At 38.0% G+C, this 21181-nt stretch overlaps 1 protein-coding gene and 1 long non-coding RNA gene across 2 annotated transcripts in view; one reads left to right on the top strand and one right to left on the bottom strand.

Moving 5' to 3' along the window:
• The window catches only part of LOC122632980, a 73228-nt gene that overhangs the window by 17323 nt on the left and 34724 nt on the right, over window positions 1-21181 (bottom strand). Inside the window, exon 3 of the mRNA XM_043820330.1 lies at window positions 10026-10100. Coding sequence (XP_043676265.1) covers window positions 10026-10100 — 75 coding nt within the window. The remainder of the gene's footprint in view (window positions 1-10025; window positions 10101-21181) is intronic.
• The window catches only part of LOC122632981, a 47392-nt gene continuing 37087 nt past the window's right edge, over window positions 10877-21181 (top strand). The window contains exons 1-2 of the long non-coding RNA XR_006327988.1: window positions 10877-11057; window positions 14566-14692. This is a non-coding gene — a long non-coding RNA (uncharacterized LOC122632981). The remainder of the gene's footprint in view (window positions 11058-14565; window positions 14693-21181) is intronic.

The following is a 21181-nucleotide window of genomic DNA, read 5'->3' on the forward strand; positions in this document are numbered from 1 at the left end:
TATATATATATATATATATATATATATATATATATTTATATCTTTCTCTTTCACCCCCCACCAAATCACTAACTTTTACTTCTCAACAGCAAGAAAGAAGACTCAACGGACTTGTCGCGAATTGTACATTAAATACTCATCGATCTCCCTCGTCGAAGATGAGTTTCAACGAATGACACTAACGACGTTACTCGACGTAGTCGTGGTAAAAGCTCAAACCTTCGGTTTGTCCTTGTCTCATACGAGGGACAATGACCACCGGCTGAACTCTAGCCGGTTATTACCACCATAATTTCATCGATTATTCGCATATACCTCGCCGTTGAGAATTCTTAAGAATATCCTTCCTACGTCTTCGCGTGTAATTTCATCCATACGAAGGTTATCTTTTTGTTTATCTTATGAATTTAATACTTAAATTATTTTCCATTAAATTCTACCACTTCTTCAAATCTCATATAGTATAGCATTCGTTTGTAAATCTTTAATATATTTGACTTTTCAAAACATCGCTTTCTGTAATCGTGATCTTGGAATATATGGAGTTGAATTTTCTTAAATCATTCGTTTTTTTCTTAAGACAAAAGGAAAAACTAAAAAAAGAAGATGCCTCAAACCGGAGCACCTTTTTGGCCATTTCATTTAGAACAACGCGACGCACAGGTTCGTTCATTTTTCTAACGGCCACGAAGTACCGCGCGCTATAACGACCGACGTGCATGCTCGTTTACGAGCTCATTTTTCGGACGATCTCGTCGGAAATAAATCCGCTGGAGGCTGTAGAAAAACTCATGCGAGGCAAAAAGAGAGAGAGGAAGGGAAAAAGAAAAGAAGAAAAAAGGGACTTCTCTCTCCTTTGTCCAAACCGCGTAGACAGCAACGGCTCTTTAATGGCAAAGACAAGCAAAAGCGCATCCTGTTTTTAATGACCGAACTTGAGCGTGGAAATTCATTAAATCATTTTTTTTTCTACTTACTTTTTTTTCTTCTTTTAATAAATCTAATCGTACAATGCATTCTTTTTTTCGTTCTTCAAATAAATTTCCAACAACAATTAAATTATTTGTTAAGTATCTTTCATCGAATCGTCCATTGTTACTTACTTGTTTTTTTTCTTCTTTTTTTTTTAACCCGTGCATACTATAAACGAATATAAAGCAGTAATAGATCGGTTTTGATTTATCATTTTGTTAATGAGACTGTTCTCCCATTATGTTGCGTATCCATAAATCATAGAAATAAATCGACGAATAAACGATCTATTGCGCATAATGATCGTTAAAAAAGAAGGTTTGAGCGGACGGTCGATCCTTCAAGGATGAATCCGTCATAACGTACATATGTACATTTCTGTAGATGTGTGCCTATATATGTGTATCACAATCCTGCCAACAATGGAGATCGAAATTACGCGGAAGCCAAAGTCGATGGTAGCTAACGAGCACGGTTATTGAAAAGATAATACGTTCTCTTATTTCGTTCCCTTTTAAATCGCGAACGATTCGCTTCGTCATGAGGATATTTATACCAGGGTGCCTTACGCTCCCTCGAGCACCTTTTCAAAATTTAAAAATCGCATTACGCACGGCTAACGATTTTATATATCATAAAAAATAGGGACAATATAGTTCGGGCTTTTTATTACTTCTATCGTTGGTAGTTCATTGGTAAATCGCATTGATCCAACATTGTTCAATTCTCTCTCTCTCTCTCTCTCTCTCTCTCTCTCTCTCTCTCTCTCTCTCTCTCTCTGCCTCTTTCTATAAGAATATATCTTCTTTTTTACTACACATCGATTGAAAAATTTACCTTTCAATATTCTCGAACACACTAAGTATTAGACCCATTTTCATCAAAAAAAGATGATGGGTCCTTTTGAAACGTCGATCATCGTTGAGGAAATATAATACATGTCATAATGGATCATTTTCCTTTCCTTTTTCCTTTTCAAAAAATTTTTCCTCTTTTATCAGCAGGTAAAAATACTGAAGTGGAATCTATGACCGAGAGTTTCGTGGCTACCGGTTAGAAAGGGAATCCATTACGCAAGAGAGCCACGTGGTCGATCACGTGGCCAATTATTCGGACGTTAATGTCTGCCACTGACGATCGTTCGTTCCACGACTTACTACACCGCGCTTTGTTCGGATGCATCCTAAGCTTAAAGCTCATAAAAGCAAATATCTGTTGATATAGCATTGCGCGGGAAATACAAATCTGTGGGTAAAGTTCATAATTATTTGATTGAATATTAGCAATTTAAAAAAATGAAATTTAATACAAACTTCAATTTTTCAACGTCTCTCATAAAACATAGATGATTGTTCGTCAACGTTAAAATCTAGAAATACGCATGGGACCGATATAAATACACATCCAGGATCAGCCATACGCTCACAGCCCCTACTCTCATAAAATGTCGGTTAATTATATATGGCATCTTTCATTTTGTATTCCTGTGGAGATTCAAGGTCTAACTCGTCTATTCCTGACGAAATTTCGTTTAATTTAGTAAAAATATGTAAGAAGAAATAAGAAAGAGAGAGAGAGATATATAAAAATACATATAAAGAAAAAGAAAAAGAGAAAGCAACTGGAGAGAAAAAATTAAAAAAAAGGTATATTAACTATAGTAATAGCAACGTGTCAATTCATGAGAGCGTTGAAACGCGTGGCCTCTGGGCAACGACCGCTCTCTAGCCGCCGATTTCAGCTTACCTCCGGTCATTCCACTCGCGATGATTCACATTCCGTCGATTTAAGCCAAAACGAGCTTCACCGGCTCCCTCTATCTCTTTCTCTCTCACTCTCTCCCTCTTTTGCGCGGCAAACGCACGCACTTTTTGAAATATACTTTAACGCAACTCGTACATGTCGTGTTATCGGCTGATGTCTTATAATAATTTTTAACTAACGATGCTTAACTCCAGAACGAACGAACACGCCTTCTAGCGCCATTATAGAAACTTTGAAGACCCATTCATAATCATCGACAGATATTTTGCGAGGCGACTCGCTTTAGCAACAGTACAGAGAGAATACAAGACTTGACCTGAATTCCGCGATAGAGCGATTACGCAACCAGCGAAGTTTCGCGCGAGTGTTTCGCGTTTCGCTTCGATAAAGAAAAAAAGAAAAAAAAAAGAAAGAGATAGAAGAACATCGGAGAAAGAAAAAGAAAAAAATTGTCGGCGTTAGGGTGGAATGAAAAAAGGGATGAGATAAATGGCTGAGGATTAATTTATTTTAAAAAATCGAGAGTAGGGCCATCTCGTGCGTTAGTCGAAGCTTCAACCGATACCCCGAGATGTTTTCGAGCGTGAAAACGGAAGGGAAGCTTCGTTAAGAGGTGTAGTAAACAACATGTGAACGATGTCGGCTGTAACGCTGATCAACGCGCGGTTTTTCTTTTCCCGATCGATTTGAAATAATTTCTCTTTACCGTGTTTCATGCTCCAAATAGCAATTAATCAAAATTGCATTGAAAAAATCGGATACGTTCCAAAAGAAAAAAAAAGAAATTGTGAGAGATATAACTGACGAATATTACGATCATTTAAGTAAGAATTTATTGAAGAATCTAATAAAGAATTAATCTAATAAAGAATATACCTGACAGTGTGTACATATATTCGTAACAATAAATACATACTATATACAATTGAATAAAATTCAAGGCAAAGTTCTTGACTTTTCGCGTATTACGGTTGAAGAACCGGCGGACGCCGCTTGAACAACTTGAAGCGCGTCGCTTGAGTTTTCCGTACAAAGTGGCATGATTATCCTTCTTCAAAAGCATCTTTATTAATTCAAAATGGTTTTATCGTCGATCGTCGACATGTTCATTTTATTCTACAACAAGATTATCGTATTAACATGTTCATTGTAATACAGCCTATTAAGATTTCCCGCCCATTTAATTCTTTTTGATTCCTTGATCTCTGTCAATCAAGAAAAATGTCCGAAATTTATGCAATTCGATATAAAAAGGAGTCAATCTCGTTCCCAGATCCATCTGGTTACGACTCGGCATTCGTTATTCTCGGGAAAAGATCGACGAAGATCGACGAAATCACGTGTAACGATATCTCATTCCGTATAGAAACAATTTACATGGAGGAAAAATAAAACAAAAAAGCCTACCTTTCCTCGAGCCCGTTCGAATACAAAATAACAAATTTTCACTTTGTTCCTCGAGATATTTTCGCCGGATAAAGGTATGGATCTCTTATTATCTCTTTCTCTCTTTTTGAAGAACGAGCTTCATGTACACTGACCACCGATAAAAATCGATCGTGGCTAGTCGACGAACACCCACACACACTCGCGGATCGTTCACCGCCAAAAAACAGCCGCGGGACTGTTCTCTATCTCCTCGTTTCTCTTCGTCGATCTTTTCCCCTTTCCCCACCACTACCAACACTCCCACTCCAAGCCTTCTCCTCTCCTCGGGAGAACCTTCCAATGCACGTTAAGCGCACACTCACACGTTCTATCTTCCTTCTTCCACGCGTTCCAACATTTCGACTATGTACTTTCTATCTTCGTCTCTCTTTCTCGATTTTCGCGCTCATGACGCGCGTCGAGATTCTCGTATTCTCAGCGCCACACCCAAATCGTCCAAGAAAATAGTACAGACAACGTCAAGGAGACGAGAAAAAGAAGAAACTTTTTTGTATTACCCGCGCGTTTTGACTCGAACGGAAATCGACCTCCCGCGCTGACGCTGCGGGTCTCTATCTCTATCTATCTATCTATCTCTCTCTCTCTCTCTGTCTCTCTCCCTTTCTCTATCTCTCGCTTTCCCCCTCTCTCACGTCACACGTGAGGTTGCAAGAAAGTGAAAAAAAAAAAAAGGGAAAAGGTAAAAAAGGGAAACGTAGACAGTCTTAGATAATATTTCTACTCCGTTTACCTTTTTCTTCGCTTCTTTAGTTTTTCTATATATTTCAGGAGATATCTTCCCGCGCTATTTTCCCCCTCTATTCGTGATTTTACAAAGGTATACTATATACTCGCGCTTAGTACGGACACGGTCACGTCGTTCTCGGCCACACAAAGCTAGCCACTAGAGTAGCGTCAAGTGCGCGCCTCCGCGTTGCTTCTTCACCGAGCTATAACCTCGCGTCACGCGCGCCTCGGAAACGTTCGTGCCTTTTCGTGTCGCTAACCTTTCGCTCTCCCTCGCACCGGACTCCCCATCGTCTTTCTCCGTTCAGCCTTCTCCCCACCATTAAACCTCTACTCCCGTCGACTGCGATCCCCCACTCCTTTATCACCTCCTCCACCACCTCCTCATCCTCATCCAGCATGACTCCCACTTCTCCAGAACACTCTCTTTTACCTACACACACCCTCGCTTTTCGTTTCTTCCGATACATACAGTGGCATGCAAAAATCACTATATCTCAATTATACTTTCAATTAAAAAAAATGCCAGTGACATCTTCCTATTAGATTTTAACAGCCTTCCAATTCATTAAATTTGAAAAAATGCATTAGCTAAAAATTACTCAATTGTTTTCTTTTTCATAATATAGCTAAGAGCCTAACTAGCTGGCAAACTTTTGCGCGCCACTGTAAACATCTCCTCAGTGAAGGTTGGTATTCTAGACACAACGAGTCGCGCTTCTCTATCCCCTCTCAGCAACGTTTCCTCTTGGATAGTCCTCGCCATCCAACCCCGCATCATCCAGCCGCAGCTTCGAAGGGACGCGGTCGAAACCCTCTCTCTTCTCTCTGCTTTCAACCTACTACTATACCCCTCTATCCCGTCGTCATTTCTCCCCACTATCACCCAACTATACCCATGCTCCCACTCCTTCCGTTTCCGCGAGAGGCGCATCGATGTCGACCGTCTCCGACTCTTACGTTCCCGACGACAATACTTACGGACGGCATCAATCTTTCTTTGTGAATGTTGTTGTTGTTGTTGTTATTGTTATTGATTTTAATCGTACTTCTAAAGAATACCTTAGATCGCAAGATTTCTTTCAATTACTTTCTTCGCGATCAAAAATTGTATTTAAGGTTTTTTTTTTATGACTTCAATGATAACAAATTATGTTCACGCTGATTGTGAACAATTAATTACGAAAAAGATAGGATCAAAAAGTTATCTTTCAAATAAATATGTAGTATCGTTTGTATTCAGCCTGATAGCAGTTGTATCGAGTAGCAAGAAATGAAATGTAAAGTGATAAGACGTGATGTTGAGGGACGATAAAATTTTCCTTCCCATTCTAATACCTCCCCTTCCTATCTCATTCTCTTAAGTGGCTCGCTTTCCGTGACTGGAATATACGAAGGTAAAGGATCGAACCGGATATCCTTCAAACGAGATGATTCCTCGGGACTTCGTTTATTAACGTCGCTGCAACAAGTTGCCGAGCGCGTTGCCACTGGCGAATAACACCCTTTTAGCTGCTCTCGAATCCGCTCTGTGCCAACCCTCTTTCTAGGAAACCGAGTAACCCTTTAGTGGCTAGTCGTTCACCTCTGCAAAGTAATGTACCTATACATTGCTTGAAGTTATTCTTCCAAGTAGATAATATTTCGAACGAGTCTTTAGAGAGAAGTGAAAATACCTTTTGAAAAAATAAAAATAAAAAAAGAAAAGAAACAGAGGAAAGTCCCATCGCACTTTTTATTACTAGTCACTTGCAAGAGAGAACTTTTTAAGACCCCAATTAACATTTCATCTAACATTGCGAAACAAGTAAACATTATTTGAGTTTTCGATCACAAAAGCATACGGCCATGATCTTTGATCCCAGCGTATACATATGTATGTGATTTCTATAAAGATATAAAGAAGTTATACGAACGTATTAACGTCGAATCAAAATAATCCATTATTCTAGAAATTGAATCTAGCGCATTTGCGTATTATGAGAAGCGACACGTACCATACAAAGATAGAGATTTAGATTAACGATAATAAAATTCCAAGCAATTCGAATGTATAGGAAAAATTACGAGATTAATAAAAAATAAGGACTTTATTTATCTTGCTAACGTAGCGACCGGAATGAAGAAGCGCCGAAATTATCTTATCTATACGTCAATAGATTAGATAACTGGAAGGCCCCGGAGCGGTCCCTGAACGAAACTCGATTAAGTTTCCTTGACTTTTCTTTTTCTTCATTTTTTGTTCTTTTTCCTTTAAGATGATGAATGTAAACGAGAGATTTGAGAGAATAGTTAGAAAGGTCGTAGGTTACTACTATTTGGATAGGAAAGATAGGAAGTATGTATGTAGGTAGAAGATCCCACGATGTTATAAAGGATGATAAACGGTGAACGGATTTTCGATAACGGGTGGAAACTTAATGGTTCGCAATTTATGATGTCATCGGTTGGTAATTAAAATCTCATTAATCGTTCGCAAACGAGGGAGATAGTCAGAGAGAAGAAGAGGAAGAGACAGATTTTGTAACATAAATGCTTCTAAATTTACTCGATAATAGATATCGGTTGTGATAAGCAATCATACAACTTTTTCTCTCCTCTGAATATACCATAACACAGATGATAAAAATTTCATCGACGTTTTTAAACATTTCTCTAGGAATATTTGAAGAAAATGAACGAAAAAGGGAATTAGTAATTTTATTTAAATCCAAACAATTGATATTTGTCGGCAGATTTATCTCCGTTTTCCGTCAGAGGAGCCTATAAAGCGACACATTGTTCGCGAGTTCAAGATGGCGTGGTCCAACCCACCCCTACCCTTTCTACTCAACCACCCCGTTTGTCGTCCACCCTTCTCAACCCCCTCTTATACCTGCCTAATGCAATTTAGCTCCCGTCGACACCATGGTGATCGTACGTGTATATCATAACGAGAGGAGGAGAGAAAAAGAAAAAAACAAGATCACTATATATCTTTAGGATACCCCCATTAAATGTTCATAACTTTCCTTAGGGCTAATGTATTTAATTAATTCAATAGGTTATACCGAGATTCAAATAGAAAATATTATTAGAATTTTTCATTTTTAAACTTAATTAAAAATTTCTTAATACTTTATGTTTGACATAACTAAATAAATAATAATTTCGTCATATTTCGCTCAAGAAACTCTTATTAACCGATAATTCTCTCATGTAATCTCAATCATTTTTCATTCATTCGAAATATTCCTACCAACGTATGCGTGTGATAAAAGACTGCATATTTCTTCAGTATAATTCTTATAATTCTACCCAATTTAAGTAGTAGTTTCCACAAAAAATATCTCTGTTTTAAAGTATAATAATGGACATAATTGCAGGTAGGGAAAAAACCGCTTAATTGGCTCTCGGCTGATAAGGTCTATTGACAAATGACAAATGTGATGTCAGCGAGTATCAAAGTGTTAAAATAATATTTATACGTAATAGGGCAAAGAACTTTTCACAGAATCTAACATGTCACGACAGACCTTTATCGATTAGCAGATGTCTTGTTACCTGATACATTAAAAAAAAATGAAAAAAAAAAAAGTAAAATAACACTTCGTCACAAAGGTGTTCGAATAATACAGATACTAGTACATATGTATGTATGTGGACTATTTCTTTGCAGGAATCGATAGACCACCGATAAAAAACCAAAGAAATTCTTGAATTCTGGATGTGCAAGATTCCTGTTATATCTTTTAGATAATGAAATATTTTATTTATTTTTATTTGCAAATTATTTTCATAAACTATGAACAAAAAAATATGGAATGCATTTATAACCCTTATTCCAATTAACTATACGTATTTAAAATATAAGCTTTGGACGATACAACTACAATAAATAACAAATGGAAAATGTATCTAATGATAAGCTTTAAATGAAGAGTATTTAAGGTGATCAAGCAGTAATGCGTAAATAAAGAACATAAAAAAATGATGATAGCTTCGTAGAGTATTTAGTTAGGAAATGCAACGAGATAGCCGGAGTATAGTTGCAGGTTTAACCACTAGGAGGCTTAAGCAGGACAATTTTAAACATGGCGGTGCAGTGCAGACAGGCGCACTACACGTCGATCAATACCATCTTGCTTAATATCAGTTCTCAAACTCTGTACAGCCACATCCAAGAGATTTACGAGAAACAAATCGACGTTAGCTAATAATTTTTTCATTATATTCTTTTCACGAATTTTAATTTTTTTTTCTAAAATCCAATAACGCACATTCCAAATTTTTCACCGCACCATTTTGAAGACTCCAAGAATAATTTTTTCATATTTAAAATATATATTTGTGAAAGATTTATACAATCGAAAAATTGTGAATTAGTATAATTTAAAAGTTTAAAGTATAATTAAAAGTTTAGAGAAAGTTTAAAAGTAAATATATCTCAAAAATATAAGTAAATGTATTTATATAGATAAATTCATGTTGTTTGTGTTTTTACAAAATATAATAAAAAATATATGATAACGATAAGGAATGCCATAAAAACAGATTCCTAAAAAGGGCGACGAAGGGAGAAGTTGATATGGTAGTACGATTGCAGACAAGAAAAATCGCTTAAAAGCATGTTTCCTGAACGGCATCGTTTACGGAATCGCACTTTGCGCATTGCCTTTTTTATCTTTCCGTCTCGCCTTTTTCTCCCTCTCAGACGATCTCTTTTTTTACGTCGCGCCACCATCTCTTGTTTTCAAAGCTCGCGGATGAGATCGCACAGAGCTTTGCTCGATTAAAAATTTTTCTTCCGTACGTTTTGAAATACTATATTCTTTTTTTTTGTCTTTTATCTTACAGATATATATATCACTGTGAGGAAACAGTCCTCTTGTTATATATTATGGTACTTAAAATTACAAAAGTTTTTATTAGATATAATCCATCCTTTTTAGGAGCACTCGGGTAAATTTGACAAAAATTAGTACTCCAAAAATAGACCTCATGATATTTAAAATGTATGGATTATTTTTTATAAATTCTTAAGTTTCAAATAACTGCAGTGTTTTTTACGTAATTAAAGTTGTCTTCTTGAAGAATAGAAAAAAACTACATATAAATAAAAATATTTGACTCACCCTCGTGGCACCTTTCCCTCGACCTCTTCCTCTTTCCCTGAATGCTCCCTCGCCTGTTTGCAAATGATAAAGGTGCTGAAAAACAATAAGACGTGTTTAATTAATACGACGTTCTCGAATGATTCTGTTTCTGTGACATCACGTACAGTTGCCTTTTAGATCATTATCGTTAAAACGTACTATCGTAAAATCAAGGCAACCATATCGCCTCAATTGATCTCGTTAAGTCCAATAGAACCAGTAATAAAAGTATAGTCTTCCAGGGCCAACGCATTAGATTAGCTCTTAACCGAGAAAGTACTTTAAATTAGCATGTATGTATATTGAGAAAAAAGTAGATTATAAGAATTAAAGTTCTTCTGTAATCTTCACGAACTTCGCCATTAAGTCATAGTCTTTATTTTATTGTTTGTAACAATGCAGAAAAAAATAGTTCTTTAATATCTTGTAAATAGTCTTCTAATAGCATAATATACTCTACAATACGTTATGCGCCTTTACCTTTTGAAATTAAGGCAGTTCTCACGTAATATTCTTATACTCGGTCGATAATAATAACAATTTGCTCATGAAACATGTCAATCATCAATAAATATGAGAAATATTTACTAAAAAAAAAAATACTATATTTAAAAAATTATATGTTAATAATATGTTCTTTCAAAAATAATTATTTCGTTTTAAAATTTATATTTATTTTCTACATATTACACTACTATTACAGAAAACTACATTATCGTCTCTGTAAAAACGAACCATCATACCGACGTACTAATTTATCAGTAGATGGCGCAAAACGACATCGACCATCGGACATAAGTAACATTTATTGACTTCAGTAAAGTTTTTCAACGTTTGTAGAACTGAAACTTCCTTACCGACGTAGCCTGCGAAAGATAATCCTGTATTTAATAAGAACGAAGTACCCAAGCGCAGGCGCTCACGAAATAAAACAAAATTGATTTTTTTGCCCGTTACTCCTAAAATTAAATTACTTTCAGCGATAACGAAAGGCCTTCAGGGTGCATTTATGTGAGTACCATAAAATATCTAGTTATTTTCGTTCAATTTATTCTTAATTAACTTCATTTATAAACTACCCCAATATCGCAAACGTTTTTGATCTATTAAATCGGCAATCAAACGAATGGCTATATAATTCAAACGAATAATCGTTACATCGCGATAAAAGATTTTTAAGAAAGGACGAAAAAAAATATTTCTGTACATATAAAGGCACATATAAAGATATCAAAGATAAAACGTGAATTTTTATACATTTTAACGGGCACCATCAATCAGCTAGTATAAGAGAAAATGAGAAATAATCAATAAGATAAAAGGGAAAGAGAGATAGATAGAAAGAGAGAGAAAACGTATGTCATGAAGGTGGCACCCCGAGCGAGTGAACATCGAGGTCCAAGGTAGGCGGAAAATTAAACGTCCCCTTCTTCGCGGCATACGCGTGGACGATTATGGTCTAATTCCCTTATACACGCATTCCTACCAACCTACCTTACCTACCAACCTACCTGCTCTCCTTTAGCGGTCTGTCTTGATGAACTACGGAGGAAAAAGAAGCGTAGTAGTCGGTGCAGTCGATAAGTACACGCTTCAAAGATAGGGGTGTGTCCCTGTATAATACTCTCCCGCTTTCTCCCTTCTCTCTTTTCCTCTTTCCTTCCTTCTCTACGTCTCTCTCTCAATCTTTCTCTCTCTCTCTCTCTCTCTCTCTCTCTCTCCCCTCTCTCTCTCTCTCTCTCTCTCTCTCTCTTTCTATATATCTCTTTCACTTTTTCTCCCTTCACACACCCCCATGCCACCTTTTTCGCACATCTTTTTCTCTTCTGTGTACCTTCTCTTCTACTACCTCTGCCACCCCTCCGATTGCTGTTCCTCTGCGTTGAAAAGAATGCAGAAGAAGAATGACTGGTGCATGTACGTGTCTATGTGTATGTGTGTGTTTGTATCTATGGGGAGAGGGAGAGAGAAAGAGAGAGAGAGAGAGAGAGAGAGAGAGAGAGAGAGAAAGAGGATATGAGAGAGAAAGGCAAGCAAGGCAAATGTCAATATCGACGATGCATCGCTGAAAGAGCCGCACTTGGGGCGGGAATGAGGGCGTAATTAATCGTGAAAGCAAAGAAATTCTCTCTTTGTCCTTTTCCTGACGCACATAACTCGTCTTCCACCCCTCGAGTGATGCCACGATGGTAGGAATTCCACGGTGCGAATATATGCACTAAACCCACGGCATCATCGATAAGGCGATTTCAATCTCTACGAAAGGAAAATTGTTTAACGTTTCTTCCGTTCTTTATTATTTCTTTTTATTTTCATATCTTTCCCAAAACCTCACGAAAAAGAATCTATCGAAACTTCGGAACGGTAATTCGGAAAATGTAAACATTTCCCGCGCTTTTTCTATCAGTCGGTAATGTAGAAAAAGAATCATAATCAACGATAAATTACATTTTGAATTTTACATAGGAAGAAATTTAAGTTTACTTAGTTACTCACAAAAGTTGGTTTAATTTTCGGAATTCTCAGGACACTTCAGTGGAGGAACGACATTTTTCGTTCGTTTTATGCGTATGCGTTGTTCCCCCTTCTCCTCCACCAGATCTTTGTCCCTCCCAGGTCTTCACCACCGATCGTCTCTTTCTCCTATGAATTATTTAAAAAACGCCGCGTCGAAACGCGTGCCGCGCCTGCCAAACTGGTCCGACGACACTATCTCAACGTCGGGATCTTAAAAAATACGAACGATTTTTGCCACGTCCTGGCCGTCTCTCATCCTCGGAATTTTGCGCCTACCACAAACAACGCTCTCGCTCTTTTTCCTTTATGAACCAATATTCCCTTTTTATGCAAAACAATTCTCTACAGGTTACGAAAAATCAATATTGTGTTCTTGAAAGTATCAGCCGGAATAACAAATTTACAAATATTTTTCTGGAAATTCGAATAAATGCATTTTCATATTCAATTCTTAAAAATGATCTTATCAAGCAACATACAAAGAAAATGATATCGATCAGTGATGATCTATCTAATAAGAAACAGGTTAATTAGCATTTAAGGATCGATAATGATTTTCTTTCTAAAGGAATATTTACCTGAAACCTTTTTATAGTTTCCTATTGGTAAGGTAGGCTCGTTATTCGAGAAATTAACCATTCAAGATCTTCATAGGATCGACCGATCTAGATCGAGTAATTAGAAGCACGCGCGACGCCGCACCGGCAGCTGTCAGCGATCCGACGATAAGCTAATTCAAATATTTCGAATATAGCTCCGCTACCTCGTAACTATAAGCAGGCAGATGCGAATTTCACGATAAGGAGAAAAGGGCTGCTGAAGTTGATACAAAATATACGTTCCTGTTAAAATTAACATTTGCCATCAAAGATGATATTGTATTTGTCTTTTTTTCCTTTTTTCGAAGACATGTTTGATCAAAGGAAAGAATCACATTGACCACTTGACGGGAGTGGGAGTGTCGTGTGGAACAAGTAGTGGGAGGCGGCAAATAGGAGTGAATGAGAAAGAATGTAAAATAAAAAAAATTCCGGATTTCCGTAGAGGACGCCGTTCGTACTTCTCGCGCACAGCCAATGAAAGGATTCGCTAGTGTCGCGTCGTCGAACGTCCTTCTCTTTACTCCCCCTTTTTTCTCTCTTTTTCTCTCTCTCTTTCTCTTTCTCTCTCTCTTTTCCTTGCTTTGTGTCGAACGTATCCGTTGCATACACTCTGTCCCGAATAGCGCGCACGCGATAAAAGTGTCAAACGCATCGTGTGGGTTCCTTTCGGCGTTGCCAAAAAGTTCAGGCTTGTTCAATGGTCGAAACAAATGGACTTCTATTCGAATTGTTATTAAAATAATTTTATTATGAGCATAAAAACCATGAATTATATGTTCTACTCTCATCAGCTGATCGAATTAGTTGCGGCCATGTTTTCTTTTTTCATCACATAATAAAATTAGAATCTGTCATATTCTTTAACAAAACCAGTAAAGCATCTTAACGATAACTGATTCCAACTTCCTTTCGATCCGTTTATAATGGCAACCGACGACGGTACCTGCGGTTAGCACAATTTCGGTTACACGTAAAAAACTCGGTATAATCACAGTGCGAACACGCACCGAGTAAAAGAGAAACGGTTAACTTGCGGTAGGATTTCTTGGGAATGAACAAAGTTTCAGAATTTTATTGTGTTTTCTAAAAATGTATATGCGATCGTCCTCAAACTTTGAGATTAGTTTAATATCTTCGTGACAGGAGTACTATTTCACGAAATTAAATATGTTCCATAGTTTTCGCTTAACATATTACAGTTTTCTTCCACGTTATTACCAGTCGTACGATTTGGTAGAGCACACTAAGCGCGAAAATTGCGAAATATCAAAAATTTCAAACGAAATAACAAAATTGAAATATATTTATATCTTATACGAAGATCTCTCTTTCCTTCTCTTTCTTTCTTACTTTCGCTTAGCTGACTTTAATTTCGACAAACCATTTTCACTCCACGACAGATGGCCGGCGGCCGAACGAGCCGTTGCACCCATTAGAAGTGCGACGGTTGAAAATGGTATATCCGAAGGACAGGTTGTTGAACGCGCGCCATATGAAAACTTGGAATCACCTTTAAACGATAAAACGGTAAGTGATTGATTAATTGAAATATTTAAGAATATATTTTAAATTCCTAGTTTTTATATGTTTGGTATAATCAAAATTAAACGCCAAGAAATACTACTAAAACTGAAGACGATAAGGATCAATAAAAAAAGAAAGGATATGAAAATGATAGAAGTTATTAAATCATAAAAAACAGTCAGAACATTCTTCGAGTTGTATAGAAAAATTAATTACGATTCAGTCATTTCGATCGATACAATCCAAAATAGAAGGTTAAAACTTCTCTTTCTACTGAAATGCTGATTTGGGGGAATCGCGACGAATCGATTCTATTACTCGCCTAGACTATACGCCCCGTGCACCGTAATGTCGAGTAAAGAAAAGATCATAACTTCAAATTATCCTCGCATCGCTGAACAAAATTGACGATCTATTCGTTACAGATATTTGACCTCCCAAAATGATTCTAAAAGCGTAACGTAAAAGTAGATATTTTTTAAATCTATTTTTACTCGAACATATTGAACAGTTCTCATAAAACAAATTTTATGAATCGAAAAACTTTCGTGTCGTGGATAATCCCAATTTCGTGGCAATACAACAAATGCGTACTACAATATTCTATTTAAATTATACTCGTGGAGTGAAACGATAATATACATATACGACAATATGACTAATACGCAATGAAAAAATATCATAGGAAGGTCGGACAAAAAAAAAATTTAATCGAACTGGTACGTACTGGTAACGGCCTTAATAATTATTTTTATAACGTTTCCTTGTATACGTCGGGACTTGGCCGACGCGGTCTCGCTTGGGCGCCTCGCAGCTGGCATTCAAACAACCCCGTGACATAAGGGCGTCCCTTCTTACATGTGAACCAAACGATACATATATACCCTATACTGCCGAAGATCGCTGGCTACGCCCTTAAAGCACGCAGGATGCTCGCCTCGCTTTTTCTTCCCCCTCCCCGTTCGCCGCTTCGTTCCCTCCCCCGATCCCACCATCAACTCTCTTCTCCTACCAAGCTATGAGACTTCGCTAAGGCCCAAGTAAGACTCCGTGTTTATGCCACTGGAACGTTCCACCTAGTTTCAACGGCAGACCGTATCTATACCCTTTTACTATACAATATACAGAGAAAACTCTCCCTCTATTTACGTCATTATGCTATTTATCGCTTTACCCGCGAGCTTAAACCACGTAGTCGTTACTAAATTTTCCTGATGTCCTTCGCTGGACTCGTTAACCGTATACGTGTATATAGTAAATAAGGTGAGATCGTTACGATAGCGCTTAACAAAGTGAGAGTCTTATCGTTAATTGCGCAAGTAATAATACACCAAGTCTTATGTGAAACCCAAGAGGAAATGGAAAAGATATAATAATAATTAAAATAAATTCAATATATCCTACAGACAAGGATGTCTTTCTTAAATGATTTTCCTGGATCGATATAGATAAAAAATAAATATCACTCTCTTAGAACGTTTTATCGTTGAATGTAATTGCTGGTAAATAGGCTAAAACTTGTATCGACATTTTCCCTTTAGTAAAGAACCTTATGATTCTTCTTTCCATTACAAATCTAGATTCATACGAATACGGAGAGAAGGGGCAAAGAGCAAGGGTTTATTCTCGTACCAAAACAACCCCGTGGCTAAACATGCGAAGCGCACGAATCGACCCACGGACCCCCTATAGATCGTTCCTTCTTCCTTCCGCGTTTTATCACCAAAAATAGGTATCACACAAATACTTTCTTTCCCTTCTGTCCTTCTTCTTCTCTTTCTCTTTTCCTTGCAATCTTTGTTTTCCCTTATAATGGACTTTACTATGCGGTCTATTTGGATAATTGGGAATGAAAAAGCAAAAACAATACTATATCCTTAGAAATTATGTATATATAGTATTTAATGTATATACTACGTCTTGCAATTCTTAACACTAATTCATACGAGGCTTGAATTAATTAAAAAATATTATAGAATCGGAAATGTATATAATATATCTTTACACATAATTAAAAATGTATAATCATATACGTCCCGCAATGAATATTCTCTTTCTCATGAAGAAAATAAAAGAAAAAGATTCTTCAATACAGCAATTTTCAAGTTTTACAACCGATAATAGAATATCATTCGACCATTGGGCTCGACCTTCGGTCTCCTTTATTTCATGGAACCCTTCACCCCTTTAGAAATTCGCACGCAAGCTTCTTCGTATGTTCATATACTCGCGAAAGTAGGTAAAGCACGAAGAAAGAGAGGGAGCGAAGAAAAGAGATGGAGATAGAGAGAGAGAGAGAGAGAGAGAGATGGAGAGAGAGAAAGAAAGAAAGAAAGACGATCGAGAATTGCGTGGAAAAAGAGAAGAGTGGGGGAAGCGTGTGACTCGATGGGCAGGTGTAAGTAAGGTGCCTTTAAAACAGAAGGGGAATACTTAATATCCTTCTACGTCAGGTGCTATTTATGAGGAAGAAATTACGTTAAATTATTAGGAACGGCCCGTCGTAATTTCTTTATTCAGTGAAAACTTATTCGTGACGTACGAGAATAACGAGAACATATTCACCAGAACTCGTCGTTAAGATAAGGAGTACTTCGATTGGTTGTTAATTTCTTTATAATGGATAGAATTTTCCCGCATAATGTCTGCCGTGCAGACTGATTATGGAAAATTCGCCAACCGCGACAGAAAAATATATTCACCCAGTTAGAAAAATAATGCGATTAAATTGTACTAATACAAGGATAGTCTACCCATAATTTTAACATTTCGTTTCTTCGAGTTCAAGAGCTTTGCTAGCTGACGATAAACAGTTCGACTAGCCAACACATGGCCCTCTCGTTTGACAGTCGTTTCTCTAACCTGAAAAGATTCAGCTATCTTTCTTTCAAAAGCTACTGTTTCTTATAATGAAAACATATTTTTCAAATAAGTATATCAATCGAAGATAAATCCAAATGGACATATAGTATCCCGTCCACGTGGACGTGTTATTGTTTTGAATATAATGTCGTTCTCTTCTGGGCCAGAAGTACGACATGGGTATGAGTATGGAGGGTCAGGCACCCCAGGCTCGACCCTCCAAGAGGGATTTCATTCATGATCCCGAAGCCCACCCCCGTCTCTGTGCCTCCTCCAGGAGCTGTGAGGGCAAGCGATACATTGCGACCAGAAAAGGGTAGCCGAAACGCCACGCTTTGGTGCATGATGTTCCTGAAAAGGGGATTCCGGATTTGGCCATTTGATATCTTAATACGATACATGAGGGAGAAGAGCTGGTCGCCCGAAAAAAAAGAAAAAAAGGGATAGAGGACGAAAGCCAGCGACGCCCCGCTATTTTCTTCGAGCCCAGTTCTATAAGCGATGTGAAAACATGACCAATAGGTCAGTTTTCGTCAATTGGATTTCTACACTAGAGAGGGCACCATAAGAATCCATTAGTTATTTCGTACCCACTATACGAATTATGATTCAATGTAATTCATGATATGTGTACTCGAACATAAGATATTTTCACTATCATATTAAAGATTAAACTTAGTGAATGGTTTCTTAACGGAAAACAATCTTGAGGAATGTTTCTTTTCTTCGTTGCTTGTGACGAAACATGACAACCAGGTGTCCAAGGAAAATAGGGAAGAGGAACCCTAGTAGGGTGCGTGCCACGCTTTCAGATAATTAGGCATCAGTGGACGTCTCCCATCTTTTTCGGAACCCCAACCAAAGTCACGAGGACCCTGCTCGTGACGCAGACTCCCCCACAAACCTGAAAACGTGGCACGAGCCATGAGGCGAGGGTGCCCGCTTCCCTACGTCGTCACGCTATTCATAGAAAGAAATCAGAGATACGTATTTAGCTCGTGAAGAAACTGAAACTGAAAATCTCCGATTGTATAAAGAAAGTAAATGGTATGTGTCTGAATCGATTTTTACATTTTCGTGAATCTTGACTGTTCGTAGAGAGGGGTAGCAAAACGTTCGAGCGTTCTGATATTCAAACGGTACAGATTTCCCTAACCCAGATAGCTGGGTGTGACCCTGACCTTGACAATAATCATAACGCACAGCACCCTTGCACCTCTGGGTTCCGTTCTCTGAGGAGGGTCTTTTCCACAACTGAGGGTTCCAACCGAGTCTGCTGGTTTACATTTTATCGCAACACTCTCTCTCTCTCTCTCTTTCTCTCTCTCTCTCTCTCTCTCTCTCTCTGTCCCTCTTCTTGTTCTTTCTTTCTCTCCTTTCTGAAAGATCGCGCCTGTTCACGCAGGGAAAAGGATGAGAAAAGCCAGCTAAGGGGCGGGATGCTGCACCCTCCGTGTATCATTAACTGCCTTGTAATCGTGAAACATTAGGGATTCGTGCTTCGAGTAAAATCTTTCATTGGGATGTCGTGAGAATGCTTTATGAAATTTGAAGCTGTAATGAGGGATGAAATAAGATAATTTGTACTAGTTTGACAAATTAAGAATAAGTAGGCTAAAAACTAAATTCGATCCATTAAATACCAAGATAATTGGAATAATTAAATTTCCATATATTTATGCCGTCCTCAGTAATATTTTTATGAATGCACATCCCAGAGTTTCTCTTTCGATTCAATGTCATAATATCTCCACACGGAAGCGCTCGATATGAAAGCGTCCAACCCAAACAGAACTGTGATTCCAGGGTCAAGGTTCTACCTCGGACGTAATACCGCCGTCTCATCCACCCTCAAAAGGTCAGCACGCGAGACGAAGTTGCCAACCCATTTTAGCCTCTCTCTCAATTTCTCTCTTTCACTCCCATTTATCATACACATAAAGGTGAGAGAAATATCCTCTTTCCTCAATCACTTTCTTTCATTCATCTCTTTTTTCTAACTTTGCCACATATCAAATATGACTTTGATTCACACAAAATTCAACATTTTTACATTATTTCACAGATATTTTAAGAAATCACTAAGATCTTTTATTTCTTTGGGCATAGAAATAGATATGCGAAATTGTTTATAAAAGAAATGTTTCTTGCGTCGCTTCTCCAATTTCACACGGGAACTATTTTTATCAGTTAGGCCTTCGGATATTATTCGACGATATTTTCTGTGATCCGATCTTCCAGCTTCTCTCTCTTTCTCTCTCTCTCTCTCTCTCTCTCTCTCTCTCTCTCTCTCTCTCTCTCTCGCTCTCTCCTGAGCGACACTAACTGTCTACTTCCTAACTTAATCCGTAACTTCCGACGCTGCGGCAATCTGACATCCTTTTTATTTTCATTGGCTCGCTAGGGCCTCTCTTGTTGGCGGGGGTCTCGTTCCCAGGATTTTTCTATCCACGATCGAGAGTGCGAGCGAGCGAGCGAGCAAGCGAGCGAACGAACGAACGAACGAACGAACGAACGAACGAACGAGCGAACGACCGGCCATCCTCGGCTCGCCTAATCAATTTATGTCGTTGCGTCGTATGCGTCGTTCTATATCTCTCTCTCTCTCTTTCTCTCTTTCTCTCTTTCTCTCCCCCTCTCTCTCTTTCTCTCACTCACTCACTTTCTCACTCTATCTCTCTATCTCCGGAGAGAGAGAGAGAGAGAGAGTGAGAGAGAGAGGCAAGGAGAAAGAGTGAGAGAGAGAGCACTGCAAATTGATCGCTCGTTCGACCCGACAGAGAACGACAGATACTGGCATGTAGCTTGAGTGCGGCTTCCGTCGTTCACGTTACAGGTTCATAAAACCTGATAACTCCTCTGATTATGAGGCGCGTTACGTTCAACTATGTTGTCGCGTCTACATCGATTGGTCTCGTTTAAGGCGAAGAAGAATCTTAAGTCGTCTAAGATGATATCAGATGATGTCTTATTGTTAGAGCTCGCATTCACCTTTTCTTCACGATCTTTGGGTATTACTTTGTTCTTTCTTTTTTTTTAAACCTTAAGACTTCATCATCAAGGATGATTAGATTGATAAAAATAAAAAGTGATAACAAATCGAATGAAAAAGAGAAGGAAAATATAAACAAATATGACGGCATATTTTTCCTCGATGAAAGAGAGTTCACAACATCTTCCGTAAGATTTAATCGACATAAACGATAACCCTGACGCCCAATTACGCATAACACACATACTTCGAGATTCGTTGCACCGGCCGGCCGGTCGCTCGATATTTGCATGGGCTTATGAAGAAATTCTCCTCGAGTCCTGGCATCGTTCGCCAGAATCCCGACGATTTTAATTAAATCTTTCGAGTCTTCGAGGGAACAATACCGAAGAGAAAGGAAAAAAAGAAAAAGAAGGAGGAAAGAAAAAGAAAAGAAGTAGGAGATGCTGGCGCGAAGAACACAAAGAAGATCGAGAAACTTCTTCTGAAACGAAGAAGAAAAACTAAAAAAAAGAATTAGGAAGAAAGAAATTTTAAACTCGCTACTCTGATGCGCATCGTCGAAGAACTTCTTATCAAAACGCAAATGTTTGTTCAAAGACCTTTTTTCTTCTCTCTCTCTCTCTCTCTCTCTCTCT

This window comes from Vespula pensylvanica, chromosome 11 (assembly GCF_014466175.1).
Source record: "Vespula pensylvanica isolate Volc-1 chromosome 11, ASM1446617v1, whole genome shotgun sequence".
Classification (NCBI taxonomy): Eukaryota; Metazoa; Arthropoda; class Insecta; order Hymenoptera; family Vespidae; genus Vespula; species Vespula pensylvanica.